The 22,233-nt window shown below is 40.1% G+C and overlaps 1 protein-coding gene across 1 annotated transcript; it reads left to right on the plus strand.

Moving 5' to 3' along the window:
• Window positions 1-12,090: 12,090 nt before the first annotated feature.
• Window positions 12,091-17,600, plus strand: LOC122729284 (antibacterial peptide PMAP-23-like). Its single transcript, XM_043968097.1, has 4 exons — window positions 12,091-12,340; window positions 14,748-14,855; window positions 15,504-15,593; window positions 17,357-17,600. Exons 1-4 carry the CDS (start codon window positions 12,161-12,163, stop codon window positions 17,489-17,491), a joined length of 513 nt encoding a protein of 170 aa, XP_043824032.1. The 5' UTR covers window positions 12,091-12,160; the 3' UTR covers window positions 17,492-17,600.
• Window positions 17,601-22,233: the final 4,633 nt, after the last annotated feature.

The raw sequence follows: 22,233 nt of genomic DNA on the forward strand, positions 1-22,233 counted from the left end.
AATCAGGTGCATTTATAAGTGAATTCTATCAAATATTTAAAGAGTTCATTCTAATATGACATAAACTTTGAAAAATAGGAAAGGGATGGGGCAGCTAGGTGGCTCAGTGGATAAAGCACCAGCCCTGGATTCAGGAGGAACTGGGTTCAAATCTGACCTCAAACACTTGACACTTACTAGCTGTGTGACCCTGGGCAAGTCACTTAACCCTCATTGCCCCATAAAAAAACCCAAAATTAAAAAAAAACTATCTTTACATGTAACTGGAAAATAATAAAACACTTTTAAGATTTTTTTAAAAATAAATTTTAAAGCACAAAAACCCCCCCTCTAGAGCAAGGGGTCTACAGCAACCTATCACAAAGATTATACACTATGACCAGCTGGATTTATACCAAAAATTCAGGGCTGGTTCAATATTAGAAAAACTATATACATAATTGACCATATTAATAAGAGGAACAACAAAAATCATATTATATCAACAGAAGCAGAAGAAGCTTTTGGCAGAGATACAACATCCATTCCTGTCAAAAAATACTAGAAAGTAGAAGAGGGGGAATGACAAAGGAGGGGATTTGGAGATGAAAATAAAATTGATTTTTTTTGGTGAGACAATTGGGGTTAAATGACTTGCCCAGGGACACACAGCTAATAAGTGTCAAGTATCTGAGGTCAGATTTGAACTCAGGTCCTCCTGAATCCAGGGCTGGTGCTTCATCCACTGGGCCACCTAGCTGCCCCAATAAAATTGAATTTTAAAAGACACTATAAAGAATAAATGGAGCTTTCCTTATTAGGGTAAGTAGCATCTATCTAAATCCAAGAACCTGTAATGAAGACAAATTAGAGGCTTTTCCAGCAAGATTAGAATTAAAACAAGGATGCCATTATCACCATTAATATTCACTATATTGCTAGCAATGATAGCTATAGCAACAGGACAAGAAAAAAAAATTGAAGGAAAAAGCATAGGCAAAAAGGAAAAAAATAACACTTTTTTGCAGATGATCTGATGTTTTACTTATAGAACCCAGGAGTCAACTAAAAACTAAGTGAAATAATTAACAACTTCAGCATTTTGCAGGGTATATGAATATACATACACCTCAGAATTCATCTTTATTACCAACAAAATCTAAAGAAGAGATAGAAAAAGAAATCTGATTGAAAATAACTTCGGGGGGGGCAGCTAAGTGGCATAGTGGATAAAGCACTGGCCCTGGATTCAGGAGGACCTGAGTTCAAATCCAACCTCAGATACTTTACACTTACTAGCTGTATGACCTTGGGCAAGTCACTTAACCCTCATTGCCCTGCCTAAAAAAATAATAATAATAACTTCAGAAAATATAAAATCCTCAGGAGTCTACCTGCCAAGACACACCTAGAAACTACATGAACACAACTACAAAACACTTTTTACAAAAAGACAGATAGAAATAATTAGGGAAATACACAGTGCCTGTCACATAATAAATACTATATAAATGCTAGCTATCATCATTGTCATTGTTATCATTATTATTAGTATTTCATTAGTTGCTTATATGGATAAGTAGAGCCAATATAATGACAATACTACCTAAATTAATTTATTGTCCAGTGCTATACCAATTACATTATGACAGGATTATTTTATACATAGAGGGAAAAAATAATGAGAAAATTCATCTGGAGAAGCAAAAGATCAAGAATATGCAGGTAGTTAATGGGGGGAAAAAGAGTTAAGGAAAAGAAACTAGCAGCAGCAGATCTTAAAATATACTACAAAGCAATAAGCATCAAAAGAATTAGTATTGGGGGCAGCTAGGTGGCACAGTGGATAGAGCACTGGCCCTAAATTCAGGAAGACTTGAGTTCAAATCTGGCCTCAGACACTTGACACTTAACTAGCTGTGTGACCTTGGGCAAGTCACTTAACCCTCATTGCCCTCCCCCCAAAAAAGAATTAGTATTAGTGAAGAAATAGAAAGGTTGATCAATGGAATAAATTAGGTACAAAATATACAGAAGCAAGTGAGCAAAGTAACCTAGTTTTTGATAAACTGAATTATCGCAGCTATTGGGACAAGAACTCACTATTCAGCAAGAACTATTAAGAAAACTAAAAAGCAGACTGGCAGAAAGTAGGCCAACATCTCACAAGGTATACCAAGACAAGCTCCAAATGGGTATATGATTTAGCCATAAACACTGACATCATAAATAAATCAGTGGTGCACAGAATAAGTTGTCCATCAGATCCATGGCTAGGAGAACAGTTCATTACCAAAGAAGAGAAAGAGCATATCATAAAAGATAAAATTAACAATTTTGATTCGGGTTACATTAAATTAAACTTTTTTTCACAAAAAAAGGCAACTGAAATTAGATGAGAAGTAAATAAATAGAAAAAATAGTTTTTGCATCTAGTTTCTTTGATAAACATTTCATTCTTAAGTAAATAATACTAATTTATAAGAAACAGAGTTATTACACAATTGATAAATGGTCAGAGGATATGAACAGGCAGTTTGATCCTCTCAACAATCCTGGAAGATATGTGCTATTAATATCCCCATTCTACATTTGTGGAAAATGAGGCAAACAGATTGACTTGTCCAGAATCAAACAGCCAGCTGATGTCCGAGTCAGAACTTTTCTCCTTGACTCTAGGCCCAAAGCTTAATCTGCTTCACCACCTAACTGCCCCTAAGGATATAAACAATCAGTTTTCAGAGAAAGAAATCCAAGCTATCAACAGGCATATGAAACAGAATGTTCTAAGTCATTAATAATAATTATAGAAATGCAAATTAAAACCATGCTCATTAGACTGGCAAAGTTGACCAAAAAGGGAAAATGAAGAATACTGTGGGAAATCAGATCCATCAGTGTTGGTGGGACTATGAACTATTCCAGCCATTCTAGAAAACAGTTTGGAATTAAGTCCCCAAAGTATTAAACTGTGCATACCCTTTGATCCAGAGATACCACAACTACATCTATACTGCTCCAAAGAAAGCAAAGGAAAAAGTTCCACACACATACCTCTTTTTTTTTTTTGGGGTGAGGCAATTGGGGTTAAGTGACTTGCCCAGTGTCACACAGCTAGTAATTGTTAAGTGTCTGAGGCCAGATTTGAACTCAGGTCCTTCTGAATCCAGGGCTGGTGCTCTATCCACTGCACCACCTAGCTTCCCCCACATACCTCTTTTTTAAATCTAATATTTTATTTTCCCAATTACATGTAAAAACAATTTTCAAATTTTTTTTTAAATTTTGAGATTTAAATTCTCTCCTTCCCTTTCTCCCCTCACCCCATTTGAGAAAGCAAGCAATTTGATATACATTTTACATGTGCAGTCATACAAAACATATTTGCTAGTCACGTCGGAAAAAGAAAAGAGAAAAAAACAAAAAAAATTAAGCATACTTTAAAAGTATGCTTGGGTGTGCAGATTCCTTCAGTTCTTTCTCTTAAGGTAGATATCATTTTTCATTATAAGTCCTTTAGAATTGTCTCAGATATTTGTCTTACTGTGAATAGCTGTCTTTCACAGCTGATCATCATACAATATTGCTGTTACTATGTATAATCTTCTCCTGGTTATGGTTCTTTTTTCTTTGTTTGTTTTTTGATGAGGCAATTGGGGTTAAGTGACTTGCCCAGGGTCACACAGCTAGTAAGTGTTAAGTGTCTGAGGCTGGCTTTGAACTCAGGTCCTCCTGACTCCAGGGCCGGTGCTCTATGCACTGCGCCACCTGGGTGCCCCGGGTTCTGCTTATTTCACTTTGCATCCATTTCATGCAAATCTTTCCAAATTTTTCTGAGAACATCCTGCTCATCATTCTTATAGCACAGTAGTATTCTATCACAATCATATACTACAATTTGTTCAACCATTCTCCAATTGATGAGTATCCCCTCAATTTTCAATTCTTTGCCACCACAAAATGAGTATAGCAGCTCTTTTTAAACTGACAAAGAATTGAAAACTGAGGGGGTGCTCATCAATTGAAGAATGACTTGAACAAGTTTTGGTATATAAATGTGATGGAATAGTATTGTGCTATAAGAAGGGGGTGGTTTCAGAGAAACCTAAAAATATTTGTATGAACTTATGGAGAATGAAGCAAGCAGAAGCAGGAGAACAACTTGGGCAATTGCAATAATATTGTAACAATAATCCAAATTTGAAAGCATTAGGAACTCTGACCGACACAACGACCAACCATGATTCTAAAGGCTTAAGGATACAACAGACATCTGCCTCCTGATAGAGAGGTGATAGACTCAGAGTGCAGATATAGATATAGATATGGGTGTATGTATTTATATGTGTGTATACATGTATACACATGTGTGTGAACATTTTATGTATATTTTTGCCATGACAATCATATGTATTTGTTTTGCTTGAACTATACAGTTTGTCACAGAGTTTTTGTTTCTCTTGCTTTCTCAATGGGAATTGGGGGAGGTAGAAGGGAGGGAAGATGAATCTTCATGAAAACAAAATAAAAACTCATTTACAAATAGATTTTTTAAAGTGTCGATAAGTCAAAAATAAATAAAACAAAGAATGTGGAGACTCACAAAAGGGGCTACCGCATTTCCCATTTCCCTTCACCTGCCAGGCAGAAGGTCATACTCAAGAAGGTCATACCCACTAAGCAATTCACTTCAAGCTAGGGAGATATCCCCATCCTAATTTCTCCAAAGAAATGGTTCGGTTTTGTTTTGATTTCAGGGAACCCAACCCCAGCATTTCCTCAAACCCTATTTGCTGGCCTTTGAGCCCACTGTACCTCTAGGTAATCCCAGTTTAGCCAGGCATCTTCCACAGAGGGAGAAAGTAAAAAGCAATCCCAAATTTGAGGAAGAGGATTTCCTCCAAATCTCAGAATCCTGTCTTTATCATTAATTGTCTACATATAAGCTATCTAAGGTTTGGAATCCCAAAGAGCAGTGCAGAAAGCAGAAAGCCCAACAAGACAGGAGTCAGCAGAGAGAAAGTAAAGAAAGCCAGTTCTATTGAGGGGAAATACAATGGAGGAGGACAGTTAGGGGGGATAGAAGCAAGTCAGTTTCACCAGGAGGAAGGTGAAAAGAGGAATGTCAAAAATGATAAAAATCTGATGGGTTTTACAGAGTTCTTATCTGGGTCAGGCAGGACCAGGCCTTGGGGGGAAGGAGAAAGACAGCTGGTCACAAAGACAGGTACTGATTCCTGGGAGGAGGGCAGCATTTAGGGAACTGGCAACAAGCTGATAGTCCAACTCCCCTCTGGCACAAAATGGAGCTTTAGGCTGTAACTGGTCACTCAGGAGATATGAGCATCCCTAGGGCTTCTTCATTCTCAGTGAGGGTGGGGCAGGAAGGCTACTGAAGACCCAGGAGCAAAAGCACACACCACCTTTCTCTGTCTTAATATATTTGATCTCTCTGGTGATTCCATTGATCCCAGTTCCTTAGGGAGTCTATGTGCCTGCTGACTTTCCCTGTGTTATTGATTCAGAAGGAGCAGGAGATGCTCTCCAGGTCACAAACACACAGACATGCACACTCACATCCCTCTTCTTTCTTCTAATAAATAGTTGAGGGTTAGTGACATAATGGGAGTTACAATCTTAGTGGGGCAGAGGAGCAGAATTGTTGGTAAGAATAGGGGTGTGGGGAGGAATAAGGATGCAACTGTGGTTTTCAGGGGCACTGTTGGAGGCCCTGTAGTCCTACCCAGGGTTTGAAGGAGGTCAGTACAGTTGTCTAGCATGGGCAGGTAATCAAAGTGGTAGTACAATTTGTCAGACATCTCATGGAGATTTCTACAGCAAAGACTAAATTGTTGTCAGCAAACTGCTCTCCCAAGCCACATGTAGAGCATCTCCTGCTCCTTCTGAATCCCCAGATACATGTAAAGACAATTTAAATTTTTAGTTCCAATTTTCTCCCTCCCTCCATGAGACAGTAAGTAATTTGATATAAGTTATACATGTTCAATCATCATGAAAAGCATATTACATTATTAGTCATGTTATAAAAGAAGACACAGACCCAAAGGGGAAAAAAGAATAGGAAAAATACAGAAGATGAAAAATAGTATGCTTCAATCTGCATTCAGACTGCATCAGTTCTTTCTCTAGATGTGGATAGCATTTTCCATCATGAGTCCTTTGGAATTGTCTTGGATCATTGTATTGCTGAGAAGACGCAAGTCTATCACAATTGATCATCATACAATGTTGCTGTTACTGTGTACAATGTTCTGGTTCTGCTCACTTTACTCAGCATCAGTTCCCTTAAGTCTTTCCAGGTTTTCTGAAATCAGCCTGCTCATCATTTTTTATAGAACAATATTCCATTACAATCATATACCACAACTTGTTCAGCCATTCCCCAATTGATGGGCATTCCCTCAATTTCCAATTCTTTGCCACTACAAAAAGAACTGCTATAAATATTTTTATACAGATAGGTCCTTTTCCCCCACCCCCTTTTTTAAAAAAAATTGATTTGGAATATAGACCTAGTTGTGTTATGGCTGGATCAAAAGATATGCACAATTTTACATCTCTTTGTGCATAGTTCCACACAATTTGTAAGTCTTACAGAAATTCCAAAGCTCTTCTGTCAACTCCAAAGTTACCTATGTCCCAAATGTGTTACCAGACCTCAATGCTGACTGTACTGCTCTTATCAATTAAAAAAAAAAAACCAAAAACAAAAACAAACCACATTGATCCCGTTCTTTCCTCAGACTTTGGGCACTTTTATGGTCCTGACAAAGGGTATAATTTCTACCATCTATGCTGTAGCCAGCCTGACTTCTTGCAGAAGCAAAGTCTCCCATAATGGGGTGGAAGTTGGCAACCAAAGGCTATTTGGCTCCATCCAATATAATGGCAGTAATGCCAGTCATGAGGTCAACAGATTCCCAGGCACACTAAGTCAAGGCTCACCCAGTTCTCTCCCTAGGTCCTCAAGACTAAGGGTCGAGTTCCATCTTCTTCCTGAGGTGCCAGTTGTTCAGTGGGGGAGGATGGAAAGCAACCAGCCTTTGTCTGGTGGAGATGCCACAGGGTCCATATATGGGCTGTGTGTGCCCTCCAGACACCTCTTCTGTATGATCAGGGACATATCAGAGACCTAAGACTCTCAAGGTTTGTTTGCTTGTCAGAACATAATGAGGATTTCTGTATGGAGCTAAGTGGATTCTGCTCCTGTGGTGTTTTTTGTTTTTTTCATTTTCAAAGATGGAGAGTCAGACAGTATTTGACTTTCCATCAGATTGTAGCACTTGGCCATATGGGAAAGGTTTTACACTGGATATTTTTTTTTAGTGAGGCAATTGGGGTTAAGTGACTTGCCCAGGGTCACACAGCTAGTAAGTGTTAAGTGTCTGAGGTCAGATTTGAACTCAGGTACTCCTGATTCCAGGGCCGGTGCTCTATCCACTGTGCCATCTAGCTGTCCCTACCCTGGATATTTATAACATTCTTCTTTGTCCTCACCATGACTCCAATCCTAGACCTATTCAATCCTAGTTCTTTGCCAAGTCATCCCCTTGCAGTTGCTATCCTCTCCTCTCTTCATTATCTTTATCCTCTCCTCTCTTAATTATTTTGACTCCTTGGGGAACCAGTTGAAGACAGGGGTCTTCTTCTCTCTAATTCTTTGCCCCATACCTTACTGACATTCTTGCCCTGCCAAGCTTTGACCTCAGATCACTCCCACTACTTCACTACTACTCATGTGTTGCTGAACAAAGTTAGTTTAAAAAAATCATGATATCATATTGACTAGATTCACTACAAATTAATGTTTCATATTCTCAAGTGGGTCCTCATTACATCACAACAATCTTTTTATAACTCCCTAACTGATTCCGTATCTCACTCACCAATTTTTTCCAAACCTTTTCATCCCTCTTCAGATCCTCCCCCCACCCTCTCAGCTGAGCATTCTGCCCTCTATTTCACTGAAATAAAAATTGAGACTATTTCTCAAGGACTACTCCTTTCCCCCCCATCCTCCTCATCTCACATCACTCAGATGCCTTCTGCCACTTTCTCCTCCTTTACCTCTGTCTCACACGAAGAGGTAACCCTTTGCCTTGCCTAGGCAAACTGCTCTACATGTGCCCTTGATCCTATCCCATTCCATCTTCTCTAAAAGATTGTCCCCTCTATCATCCCATTCTCTCACTTACCTTCAGTCTCTCCCTATATATACTGTCTACTTCCCTACTGTCCACAAACATATCCCTGTCTCCCCATCCTCAAAAAACCCTCACTTGATCCATCCATCTCGACTACCTATTGTCTTATATCCCTTGTCAGGATCCCCGTGCCAAGAACACCCCCTCTCTTTTTACCATTAGCTCAGCAAGCAAGCTGTGTCCTAAGCTCAGCATAACAACAATCCTTTGCAGCTCACCCTCTGGATGATCTCAGCCACAGCAAAATCCCAGAATTGTTTCACACCAGTAACAGATGGTCTCTGAGCTTGGACAAGTATCTGTAATACCCATGTTCTGGTCATGAAGTCCTGCTCTGAATCCAACTTGTCTCATTGTTGCTGTTACCCCTCTATTATCAGGGCTACAGCTCACTGTGTAGCCATTGGCATAAATATTGAGATTTATTGGTCTACACTAAAGCAAGTCTTCTACTTGGGGAGGGGGTGGCCCATTTGTGTCTAGTTTTCCACCTCCAACAGAATAAAGAAAGCTTTTTGCTTATAACCACTATTAGCTCTTTAGTTTTATTATTTTATTTTATTTTACTTTTAGAGTTAACTAGGGTTTTGGTAACCTGTGTGAGCTCTTTGGGGTTTTTTTTAGAGTTAATAGCAGTTGCAGAGCTGCTGTGGTTCTTCAGTCATTTGGTCAAGGTTGACACTCTCCTCTGTTTTGTGGTTAAACCCCTCCAAAAGGCTACTGACAGTAGATGCCTCAATTTTCTTTCCTCCTACTCTTTCCTTAACTTCCCATATTCTGGCTTCCAACTTCATCATTCAACCAAAACTGGTCTCTCCAAAGTTACCAGTGATTCCAAATCTAATGGCCTTTTCTCAGTCTTCATCTTTCTTGACCTCTCTGCAGCCTTTGACACTTTCAATCACCCTCTTTTTCTTGATCTCATCTTCTCTCTAGAATTTTGTGACATTATTCTCTCCTAGTTCTCCCCCTGCCTGTCTGACTCCTGCTGGATCTTCATTCAAGGTCATGCCTGCTAACCATGGGTGTCCCCCAAAATTCTGTCCTGGGCCCTCTTTTCTATATATACTACTTCACTTAGTGATCTCATCAGCTCCCATTGATTCAAATATCATGTATGCTATTGATTCTCACATCTACTTATCCAGCCCTAACTTTCCTCCTGACCTCCAGTTTCACATCTCCAACTGCCTATTGGACATCTCAAAATGGATGTCAAGTAGACATCTTAAACTCAACATGTGCAAAACTGAACTCATGATCTTTTCCCCCAGACCTTCCTACGTCATGAACATCCCTGTTATTGTCAAGGGCACTACCATTCTCCCAGTTAACCAGGTTTTCAGTTTAGGTGTCATCCTTGACTCTTCACTTTCTCTCATTTTCCAGATCCAGTCTGTTGTCAAGTCTTGTCACTTAGGCCTTTGTTACATCTCTTTCCAGAAGAATAGAATGAAAGCTTTACATGTCCCCCAGGACAGAGGAGGAAGATAGGACCTTTGAAAATTGCCTTATATCTAGGCTAACCAAATGAGAGAAGAGAAAATAGGGGACCAAGCAGGCACCTGGAGCCTCCATCCCTTCCACTTTTCTAGGCAGAGGAAGGATGGAGGCTTCCCAGAACACTGCCCCTAGACACCATAGCCCCTCCACCACCACCACCCCTTACTGCCAGCAAAGCCCTGGTCGCTTAAGTCCTAAGTCTACGTCTACTTTTCAGCCTTTTCGTTTATTATTCTGCCAACCTTCCTCCACACTTCTATCAAAATGGACCACTTCCTGCCTCAGCCCCAAGCCTATGTTCTTCATGTTGTATCTGAATCAAGAACACTGACTCTGACAGTTGTGAGAACTTAGGCAATTGATCTAACCTCTCTGAGCATGATTTCCTTCAATCAATCAACCGATCAACAATTATTGACCATTTTTACTATGTGTCAGACACTGTGCTAGGCACTGGGGATCTAAGTTCAAAGAATGAAACTCAAAATGAGCTGATGTTCTAATGGGAGAGGCAACAAATAAGTGGATTAATATATACAGCATAAACACAGGATGAAGAAATACAAATTTGTACAAAATTTTCAAATACAAGATAGTTTGGGAATGAGGACACTATAGACCTGGAGCCAGGAAGACCTGAGTTCAAATCTAGCTTCAGACACTTACTAGCTGTGTGACCCTAGACAATAATTTAACTTCTGACTGACTCAGTTTCCTCATCTATAAAATGGGGATATTAATAACACCTATTTCATAGGGTTGTTATGAGGATCAAATGAGATAATATTTGAGAAGTATTTTACAAACCTTAGAGCACTGTATAAATGCTATCTCTTTGAAATGCTAACTTCATTATGAAAGGTCTCATGCCTTAAGAAGAAGTGTATTAGGGGCGGCTAGGTGGCGCAGTGGATAAAGCACCGGCCCTGGATTCAGGAGTACCTGAGTTCAAATCTGGCCTCAGACATTTGACACTTACTAGCTGGGTGACCCTGGGCAAGTCACTTAACCCCCATTGCCCCGCAAAAAAAACCCCGAACAAACAAAAAAGAATAAGAAGTGTATTGGGGGCAGCTAGGTGGCAGAGTGGATAAAGCACTGGCCCTGGATTGAGGAGGACCCACCTGAGTTCAAATCTGGTCTCAGACACTTGACACTTACTAGCTGTGTAACCCTGGGCAAGTCACTTAACCCTCATTGCCCCACCAAAAAAAAAAAAAAAGTGTAGTGTGGTAGAAAAGCAGGCTGGATTTGGGGTCAGAAGACTCCCACACAATGTTTATGTTTGGAGAAGTAAACTGAGGCCCAGAGAGGACCAATGATTTGCCCAAAGTTATACAACTACTAAGCTGCAAAGTTTCAGTTGGAACCCAAGTCCTCTCTGACTCTAAATTCCTGCTGTCTTCTCAAGGAATGAAGCCTTTCCCTGATTCCCTGACTGTTAGTGTGCCTTTTCCCCAAACTACCTTGTAGTTAACTACTTTATACTTGTTGTATTTATTTCACCCTATATTTAAGATGTAAATATTTCTACATTCAGTTATTGAGAGTAGAGACAGTTTCATGTATGCAACCTTGGGCAAGTCACTCACCCTCCTTGATGGTCTGATTTGTAAAAAGAGGGGGTTGAGTTAGATAATCTTGAAGGTCCATTCCCCATCTAAATTGAAGATTGTCTATGATCAATAACAGAAGTGTCAAATACAGAGACCAATACAGCCTTCATCAGTGCTGGAGGAAACCAGATTAAAATGTAAATGGTAACTATTTAACAAAATAAATAAAAATACAATAAAATGTAGATAATATTATACGTTTTTCTGATTCAATATGCAGCAGGCAGAGCTCCTCACGTAGAGCTTAGTGGTCTGTTTTTACTTGCATTTGACACCACTAATCTATAAAATGAGAGCAAAAGCAGTGTGGTACAGTAGGAAGAGCACTAGACTTAAAGTTAGGGGCCCTCGGTTTTAATCCTGTCCCTACTATTTACTATCTATGTATTCTTGGGCAAGTCTTTTGGCCTCTCCAAGTCTCAGTCTCTTCATCTGAAAAAAGGAATGAGTGGTAGATTTAATGACCTCTGAGGTCTATTTCAGGTTTAGATCTATCACCCTATGGGCCAACTCTATCCACATTTATAATTACATCTCATTCTAGGATGTAAGTAAATTGCTCTAGTGAATTGCTGATAGCCTCAAGCATCTTGAATTCCTTCTTGAATTGGCTTGGAGGGAAACAGATGGAGTACATTATAGGGTAATCAATGAATCTTCTCTCTGGTCCCCTTCCTATCAGGATCTATACAAAGAGGAGATTCCTCGGTTGACATTATTTTAAAAACCCATTGGTTAAACCCTGTAAGTGGCCCTGGTCCCTCCCCCATTGTTAAAACTTTCTAGGGATATAAATAAGGCCCTGTTGAAAGGAGAGTTATCAGGCAAAGAAACAAAATGGCAAGCTTCAAAATTGTGCTTCCTCTGCTCTTTCTGGGATTGATTGAGGCTAAAGCCATCCAAAACCAAGGACTGACCTACTTTGATGCCCTGACAATTGCTGTCACCTCTTACAATGAAAAGACTGATGAGAAGAATTCCTTCTGGTTCACAGCAGCTGAAGCCCAGCCTAAATGGGTGAGTACTTGAGAGGAACAAGAAGAGGAATGGGAACATGAGCTAGGAACTGGGTTCTGACAGAACTCTAGGGTCATAAGTCTAAAGATAGAAGGGACCTTAAAGAGATTCTTGGGGGAGAGGGTGGTCTACAGATAGATTTCAGAGAGATTGTGGATTTGGAAGAGGGGGAAAAATATGTTCACTGACCTTTGATTTCCTTTGTATTCCTATGGAGTTCATTTTATGCATTTAAAAAATAGTTTTCAGGGACAGGTAGGTAATATAGTGGATAGAGTGCTGGCCCTGGATTCAGGAGGACCTGAGTTCAAATCTGGCCTCAGACATTTGACACTTACTAGCTGTGTGACCCTGGGCAAGTCACTTAACCCTCATTGCCCCACCAAAAAAAAAAATTAGTTTTCTCAGAAGGAGTCCATAGATAGGCTTCCCTAGACTATCAATGGGATCCACGAGACACAACTCTTACTCTAGTCCAACCTCCTTTATTTTACAGAGAGAGAAACTGAGGCTCAGAGAGCTGAAGTAACTTGCCTTGGGTCACTCAGATAAGTGTCTTGAATTTGAATGGTTCTGTGATTCCAAAGCCAGTGATCAATCCCATTGTACTATAAGAAATAGGAGATAGGGGTGGCTAGGTGGCTCAGTGGATAGAGCAATGGCCCTGGAGTCAGGAGGACCTGAGTTCAAATCCGGCCTCAGACACTTAACACTTACTAGCTGTGTGACCCTGGGCAAGTCACTTAACCCCAATTGCCTCACCAAAAAAAAAAAAAGAAAGAAAGAAAGAAATAGGGGATAGGAAAGGGACGGGAAGAAGAATCATTAACCTGAGAATAAGAATAACTGCTGTTGATTTCTATAAGGTTTCACAGTTGACAAGACACCTTGCGTTTATCTGCCCTCCTAATCCACCCACTGAGAGATGGGCAATGTGCTGGGATTATAATTCCTATTTTACAGAGAGGAAAATTAAAGTACCCAATAATAATGAACAGATGCAAGATTTGAACCCAAGTCTTTTGACTACAAATTGGGTGATTCAGATATGCTAGAGCTAGAAGCAACCTCAGAGCTCTTCTGGTCTGAGGTCTTCTTTTTACAGATGAGAAAGCTGAGGCCAAGACTGTGGATAGTCAACTGGTTAGTAGAAGGGCCAAGATTTACTCTTCCCTCAGGGCCTAGTGTTCTTTCTCCCACATAACTGCTGCCTCATGGATCTAGCTTAATTCAATGATTGTCCATCTCAGGATGGGAAAGCAGCATATCATATTTAAAGTGGAAGGTGGAGATGGGCCCCACTCCAGTGGCCTGCATTAGCAAGATTCCTACTGTCAGATTCTAGTCCCTATCCTAACACTGATTTGTAATATGTTCTTGGGCAGGTTCTTTTTTTTTTTTTCCAGTTTCTTTTTGTTTTTTGAGACATGTTCCCCTCCGTTACAACCCAGGCAGGTCAAATCAAGAAACATTTGTTCAGTGCCTACTATACATCAGGCACTATGCTAAGAGCTGGCAGAGACTACAACATTTGTTCAGTGCCTACTATACATCAGGCACTATGCTAAGAGCTGGCAGAGACTACCACAAGTGGACCGTGTGTTCCGAAGACCTCCATCTCCCCTGGGGAGTTCTGTGTGGCCCCATCCTCTCCACGGCTCTCTATACTTCCTGAGCCCTGAGGTCTTAGACTAAGGCTGCAGGAAGGGTTTCAGTGTCTGGTCCTTCCACACACCCATCTTCAGCCTGATCAGCTTCAGTACCTGAAGCAGAGGATCTCTCTAGGGGCTGCCACTGCCCCCCTTCCCCCAGCTGGCCCAAATGTACAGGAAGGCGAGAACTGTCTGTATTATACACTCCTCCCATTTAGAGAGGAGGATACTAAGATACAGGCAAAAGTAAATGAGGAAAAACCAGGTAGTAAAGTTTCCCACCACACTGGAAGTAGTTAAGATTGCAGAGGCACCGGGCAGCTAGGTGGCACAGTGGATAGAGCAGTGGCCCTGGATTCAGGAGGACCTGAGTTCAAATCCGACCTCAGACCCTTGACACTTACTAGCTGTGTGACCCTAGGCAAGTCACTTAACCCCAATTGCCTCACCAAAAAAAAGATTGCAGAGGCAGATTGAGCACTGGTCATAGAGGTTGTACAAGGGGCTTCTCTTCAGATTGGCTTAAATGACTTCTGAGGATTCTTCCAAATCCATTTCTGTGATTTGCTGAAGGTCGTAAAAACACTGTGACAGAGCAGAGATTAGAACACAGGTCCCATAATTCACACTTTGGAGAGCTTCCTAAAAGAGCAGACTGTATCCCTGCCACCTCCCTAACTGTATTGTAGTGAGGATAAAAGGATACTTGGAGATAGGCTATAAATGCCTTGAATTGTTCTTCCTCTGGTGTCTAGGACAACCATTCCAGAAAGCCCCACTATCTAAGTTTCACTGTGAAAGAGACCACATGCTTGACAACAGAAAACATCACTCCTGTAGCATGTGACTTCAAAGAAAATGGGGTAAGATCCACATTCATCCTCCCTTCCCCTCCCTCCCTCCCCCTCTCCTCCTCTCTGTCTCCTTCATGTTTCTGCCTGTCTCTACCTTCTCTCCACTCTCTCTCCTCTTCCCTTCTCCCTCTCATCTTTCCTCTCTTCTTTCCATCTTCTATTTTATCATTAAATAAATACTTATTATGTTTATTAACATAACCAATTATATTACTAATAGTAGTAAGATTCCTGAAAGTTCTGAAGCAGAATCAATGTAACTGTGAAATTTTGACAAAATAAATTAAAATGCAATGAAGAATAGGTAACGCTAAGTCAATCAATGACCCATAAGGATCCTTATGTATGGCTTAGTGGACCCCATTTCTGTTTCAGTCCAACACCACTGGGCTAGATGAACTCCGAGGTCTCTTCCAACACTAACTCATACAATCCTAATGTCCTAAGCATGGAAGAGAACAGTGCTGGGGGGGTGGGGTGGGGTAGGGACCTATGATTGGGGTTGGGGGAAGGTTGGAAAAGGGGGGTGGAGCATGTGTATATTGTGTATTTCCTATTTTCCCCTTGCGATTGAGGCTAAAGTTTCCCTACACATTTCTCTCTCTCTCTCTCTCTCTCTCTCTCTCTCTCTCTCTCTCTCTCTCTCTCCAAATGCAGAAAGAGAAGTATTGTCAGGGAATCATCAAAGCCATCAATGAGAAGGAAGCTGATGTGTGGGTCAAATGCGCACCCCTGGCAAGTCATAAGGTAAGTGGTCCCTGATGCCATTCCTGGTCCTGGAGCATCAGGCAGAGCAGCCAAGTAGGGAGGGGTCAATTGGGAAAATGCTCAAACCACTGGCTAATCAATTAACAAGTGTGGTTTGAGAAGAGAAGAAAAAGAGAAAAAATAAAAACAAAAAAGCAAAAAACAAAAGTGTGGTTTGGTGACAAGAACACCAGATTTATAGTCCAGAGACCTGGGTTTGATTCTCACCTCTACCACTGATAGTCTAGATTACTTTGGGCAAGTCATTTAACTTCTTCTAGGGCCTCAGTTTCCTCATCTGTCAAATGAGGGTATTGGACCAGATAATTTCTTACACTTCCTCTCATAGGTAGTGAATAACCAGGATATGGAAAGGGCTGGATGAGCACTACAGATAAAATAGATAGGAGTTGGGGCAGCTAGGCGGCGCAGTGGATAGAGCACTGGCCCTGGAGTCAGGAGGACCTGAGTTCAAAGCCAGCCTCAGACACTTAACACTTACTAGCTGTGTGACCCTGGGCAAGTCACTTAACCCCAATTGCCTCACCAAAACAAAAAAAATAGGTAGGAGTTCAAAGAAGGAAAACAGAGATGTGGACTGGATGGTTTAGGGAAGTACAATTTGAACTGTGTCTTGAAGTATAGATTACAACCCAGTACAATAAACATTTGTTAAACACCTACTGCATATAGAATGCATTGCAAAGCACTGGAATTAGAAAATTTAGATTAGACATAGTCCCTGGTCTTTTGGATCTTACACTTTAGAAGGGAGACAAAACCCCAAGATTATATAAATGCATTAGATTCCTAAAACAAATCTTTTTGTGGTGACAAAGAATTGGAAATTGAGAGGATGCCCATTAATTGGGAAATGGCTGAACAAATTGTGGTATATGATTGTGATGGAATACTATTGTGCTGTAAGAATGATGAACAGGATAGTTTCAGAAAATCCAGGAAAGACTTATATGAACTGATACAAAGTGCAGTGAGCAGAACCAGAGGAACATAGTATATTGTAACAGCAATATTGTAAGAAGCACCTGTGAATGACTTAGCTACTCTGATCGATACAATTATCCAAGACAATTTTGAAGGATTTATGATAAGAAATGCTATCCACCACCAGAGAAAGAACTGATAGAGCCTGAATGCAGATCAAAACATACTTTCTTTACTTGATTTTTCTTGAGGTTTTTTTTTGGGGGGGGTGGTCTGTGTTTTCTTTTGCAACATGGCTGATGTGGAAATGTATTTTGAATGACTTCACATGGATAATCTATATCTAATTGCTTGGCTTCTCAAGAAGGGGGTAGGAAAGGGAAGGAGGGGGAGAATTTGGAACTCAAAATTTTAAAAAGCAAATTTTTTAAAATTTTACATATAATTGAGAAAAATAATAGGATAGACAGACAGACAAACAGAGAGGGCTATCCTAGGAAAGGCAAAATCCTTAGAGATCCCAATACTGCAAATTCCTGAATTCCAACTACAGGCTTTCCACAGAAAGACAGTAGAATGTATCAAAAAGAACACTGCTCTGAGAGTCAAAAGACCTGGGTTCAACTCCTAATGTAGATGCTTATTAGCTATGTGACTCTAAACAGGTCACTTCCTCCCCTGAGCCAGTTTCCTCATCTGTGAAACAGGGACAATAATATTTGTACCGACTACCTCTAACTAGGTTTGTAAAACTAGGGAAATGGGAGTTATTACCACTATTTCATAAATACTAAACTTCTCTATTCTTTATCCTGCAGGTTGTGCGAGCCAAAAGAGAGGTTCCCAAAATAGTGGGAAAGATCTTCAAAAAAGTTTTAAAGGAGGCAATTAAGATGACCATTGACGAACTTAGTAAACAAAAGGAAGATCCTGATTCTAAGGCTAATAAATAAGTAGCCATATGGCTAGAGCACTGGGCTTGAAGTTAGGAAGACCCGAGTTCAAATCTGAATTCAGAAACTTACTAGCTGTGTAACCCTGGGCAAGTCACTTAAACATGTTTGCCTCAGTTTCCTCAAATGTAAAATAGAGATAATACTAGCACCTACCTCCCAGAGTTGTTGTGAGCATCAAATAAGATAACGTCTTACCCTTTGTTTCCGTTATGTGTAAATAAATATTTCATTTCACAATTCAATCTGGTTTGGTTTTGTTTTGCTTCTTCCCATTTGCCCCTTTGAAAACAAAGTAATATCATTTTCTTTGTCCTTTCTGAAGTGCCTTCACAGGATTTCAATTGATCCTTCCCATTAGCCCAGAGAAGGAAACACAAGATGGTGAGGGGGGTGGAGACCAGGCCAAATGAAAAAGAGCTGAAAGAATTTAGAATTTTTAGTCTGAAGAAAGGAAAATTTGCTGGGAATAGGATCCCTGTCTTCAGTTATCTGAAGGGTTGTCATGTGGGAAGGGAGAGATTAGATTTGCTCTCCTTGGCTCCAAATGTCAATGGGGAAAAGTTATAAAGAGGCAGATGGAGGCTAGATGGAGAGAAAACCTTCTAGAAATTAGAGCTGTCTCAAAGTAGCATCAATGAGGTCTTCAAGTGGAGGCTGGATGCCTCCTTGTCAGCACTGTTGTAAAGGGGGATATCTGTGAGGATATGGATTAGACTAGGTAATCTATGAGGTCCTGCGCAAGTAAGCAGAGCAGGGATTCTTGTCCCATTGTATAGATGAAACAGGCAAGTCTTTGAGAACTTTTCATAAGTAATTTGCTTTAGAAAAGTACATAAGGGCTTTCTCTACTACTATGCTGTTGGCCACCCCAAAAGGGGGTGGGGGGCAGATCAAGATGGCAGAGTACAAGCAGCAACCCAGATGGACTCTCCTAATATTCACCTACAAACAACTTTAGAATAACTCCTCAAATCAAATACTGGAAAGGCAGAGCCAACAAAAGGTCTGAATGACCCAAGACAACTTAGGAGTTTTGCAGGAGGGGTCTGTGATGTCAGCCTAGGGGCCTGTCAAGAGTGCACGGAGCAGCAACACCAGCTATGGGCCTTGGAGGTGGCAGTGACAAGCAACAACAGCTTCAGGAGCTCTTAACCCACAGACAATGAGGGGATTAGACAACTGGTCAGAAAGAGATTATAGGGACTCTGTGCTGGCTGGCACTGGGTCCAACTGGTGCTAATTGGCAACTGCCTTGCCCATACACAGTTCTGGGTCACAGTTCCAGGGCAGAAAGGGATGCTAGTGCTTGTGGCTATAGGGAAGCAAGGGTGAAAAAGAATGTTGCCCTGGGAGAAAGAGGGAAGTAGAGGAAAAGGGGGAAATTATCTCACATATAAGAAAATTATCTCACATGCAAGGAAGAGTAGTGGGGAAAATGAGGGGATAGATAGGCAATGCTTGATCCTCATTCTCATTGGAATTGGTTCAAAGAGAGAATTATATACATAAATACATACATACATATATATACATACATGTACATGCACACTCTCAGTTAAGTATAGAAATTTAGCTTACCCAACAGGATAAAGGGGAAGAGGAAAGGAAGCAGTCTTCAGAAACAAAACAAAACAGACTTTTGAGTAGGGACAGAGTAAAAAAAGAAAGATTAACAGAAGAAAATAGGACGAAGGGAAAATACACAGTAAGTAATCTTTTTTTTTTTTTTTCAGTGAGGCAATTGGGGTTAAGTGATTTGCCCGGGGTCACACAGCTAGTAAGTGTTAAATGTCTGAGGTCAGATTTGAACTCAGGTACTCCTGACTCCAGGGCCTGTGCTCTATCCACTGCGCCACCTAGCTGCCCCCACAGGAAGTAATCTTAACTGTGACTCTGAAAGGGATGAACTCAACCATAAAATTGAAGTGGATAGTAGAATGGAATCTAAATATGAAACAGAACCCAACAATATGTTGTTTATGAGAGACACACTTGAAACAAAGCAAAAGAAAAAACCTAATTAAAAGATATCATGAGGGAGACTACATTTTGCTAAAGAGAAGCATAGACAATGAATTAAGATAAAAAAAATTTACAAGTTTCTCTGATAAAGGCCTCATTTCTCAAATAGATAGGGAACTTAGTCAACTTTATAGAAATAAGAGCCAATGCCCAGTTGATAAATGGTCAAAGGATATTGGTGGAGCTTTCCTACAGTAAGTTTTCAGAAAAAGAAATCAAACCTACCTATAGTAATATGAAAAAATGAAATGTTCTAAATGACTATTAATTAGAGAAAGGCAAGTTAAAACATCTCTGAGGTACCACCTCACAACTATCAGATTGGATAATATGACCAAAAAAACCACAGAAATAACAAATGTTGGAGGGGATGTGGAAAATAGTGGCACTAGTGCACTGTTGGTGGAGCTGTGAAATGGTCTGACCATTCCGGAGAACAATTTGGAACCATGCCCCAAAAGCATGAGTAGTAGAGACCAAAAAAAAGGGAAAGGACCTATTTGTACAAAAATATTTGCAGTAGTTCTTTTTTTTTTTTTTTTGCGGGGCAATGGGGGTTAAGTGACTTGCCCAGGGTCACACAGCTAGTAAGTGTTAGGTGTCTGAGGCCGGATTTGAACTCAAGTACTCCTGAATCCAGGGCCGGTGCTTTAACCACTGTGCCATCTAGCTGCCCCTGCAGTAGTTCTTTTTATGGGGGCAAAGAATTGGAAATTGAAGGAATATTCATCAATTGGGGAATGACTAAACAAGTTGTAGTATATGATTGTGATGAAATACTATTGTCTCATAAGAAATTAGGAGGCAGCTAGGTGGTGCAGTGGATAAAGCACTGACACTGATTCAGGAGGACCTGAGTACAAATCTGACCTCAGACACTTGACACTTACTAGCTGTGTGACCCTGGGCAAGTTACTTAACCCTCAATGCCCCGCCAAAAAAAAAGAAAGAAAGAAAGAAAGAAAGAAAGAAAGAAAGAAAGAAAGAAAGAAAGAAAGAAAGAAAGAAAGAAAGAAAGAAAGAAAAAAGAAAAGTAAAGAAATTAGAAGGGGAATGGTTTCAGAAGAACCTGGGAAGACTTATGTGAACTGATGAAGAGTGAAGTGAACAGAACCAGGCAGTAACAGCAATGTTGCCATGATAATCAACTGTGAAAGACAGCTATTCTGATAAAACAATTCTAAAGGACTTGTGATAGAAAATAGCATCCACCTACAGAAAGAGGACTGATAAGCTCTGAGTGCAACTTGAATAATAAATGTAAAATAAGGGATTTGAACTAGATAATCTTGAAGTTCCCTCCTAGTTTTTCATCTATGATCCTATAAAAAAAGATGAACATACATGATGTTGATGATGAACATATGATCTATATGATGAACATATAGATGTTGAATAGTAATGAGATTTAAATAGCCTCAAGATAGGGGCAGCTAGGTGGCGCACTGGATAGAGCACCAGCCCTGGAGTCAGGAGTACCTGAGTTCAAATCTGGCCTCAGACACTTAACACTTACTAGCTGTGTGACCCTGGGCAAGTCACTTAACCCCAATTGCCCTGCAAAAAAATAAAAATAAAATAAAAGATATCAATAAATAGCCTCAAGATAAGCATAGAAGAGATACCATGTGGGTACATGATGATCTAACACACATCAACAGAGCTCATAAATAAGCAAAAGAGGAACAGTTCCAATCTAATCAAAGAAGCAATGATTGTTTTGCTTTATTTTTCCAACGACTAGCCTAGATAAGTATAGAGATTCATTACCAGTAAGTTGGTGATTCTTTGACCCTGGCTAGCCACAAAGAAAAATACAAAAGAGCTCTCAGTTCCACATGACCCCTTTCCACTTCTTCATTAACAGTGGCATATTGGTGGAAAAGAGGACAAAGAGTGCTAAGTGACACAAAAATTTTAGACCATTTATAAATTTTAATTTAGTTGTTGATATTCTAAACAAGAGATTGTTGTCCAATGACTAAGAACAATTCCCACTTAATAAACTGAATCATATACTGACAATTATGTTGTAAGCCAAACTGAAAGAATAAAAGGAAGTTGCAGCTACATATAAGGATGGATGACAGATTCTCCTTGGAGTGGCAAATAAAAGGAGTGAGTTTTAGTGTACCCTCAAAGGCTACAAGAAACATCTTTTAATGAGTTATTTGGTCATTTCCTATTACCATCAACAAGTCAACCAGCATTTATTAAGCTCTTACTACATACCAGGCACTGTTCTAAGGGTTGGGAATACAAATATAATCAGAAAGATAGTCCCTGCCTTCAAGGAGTTTGCATTCTACTGGGATAAGACAATACATAAAAGGAATTTGAAATGGGAGAAGAAATGAAGGTACCAGAAATAGGGGCATGGTAGAAATGAGGAAATGTTGTTCTGTTAATTGTTTGGAAGAGCATTGCATATACTCACATGACATTTCTTGTATGCCTTTGTTGAAGTTATTTAAATTTCTCAATGTTATTTTAAACTCTTTTGACAATATCAGATTAAGAACTAGAGAATTCTGTAGAGAGTCAAGAGTACAGTTTGGAGAGGAATAAAGACAGGGTTGGCCTGGGCATTCTCTTTAAAATGGATGTCATTGGGGTAGCTAAGTGGCACAATGGATAAAGCACCAGCCCTGGATTCAGGAGGACCTGAGTTCAAATCTGACCTTAGATACTTGACACTTACTAGCTGTGTGACCCTG

Source organism: Dromiciops gliroides, chromosome 1 (assembly GCF_019393635.1).
Source record: "Dromiciops gliroides isolate mDroGli1 chromosome 1, mDroGli1.pri, whole genome shotgun sequence".
NCBI classification, from domain to species: domain Eukaryota; kingdom Metazoa; phylum Chordata; class Mammalia; order Microbiotheria; family Microbiotheriidae; genus Dromiciops; species Dromiciops gliroides.

Coding starts and splice junctions, on each gene's coding strand:
- LOC122729284 (XM_043968097.1), top strand. CDS start 12,161: ATGGCAAGCTTCAAAATTGTGCTTCCTCTGCTCTTTCTGGGATTGATT. Junction 12,341..14,747: donor CTGAAGCCCAGCCTAAATGG/GTGAGTACTTGA, acceptor TCTGGTGTCTAG/GACAACCATTCCAGAAAGCC. Junction 15,594..17,356: donor CACCCCTGGCAAGTCATAAG/GTAAGTGGTCCC, acceptor TTTATCCTGCAG/GTTGTGCGAGCCAAAAGAGA.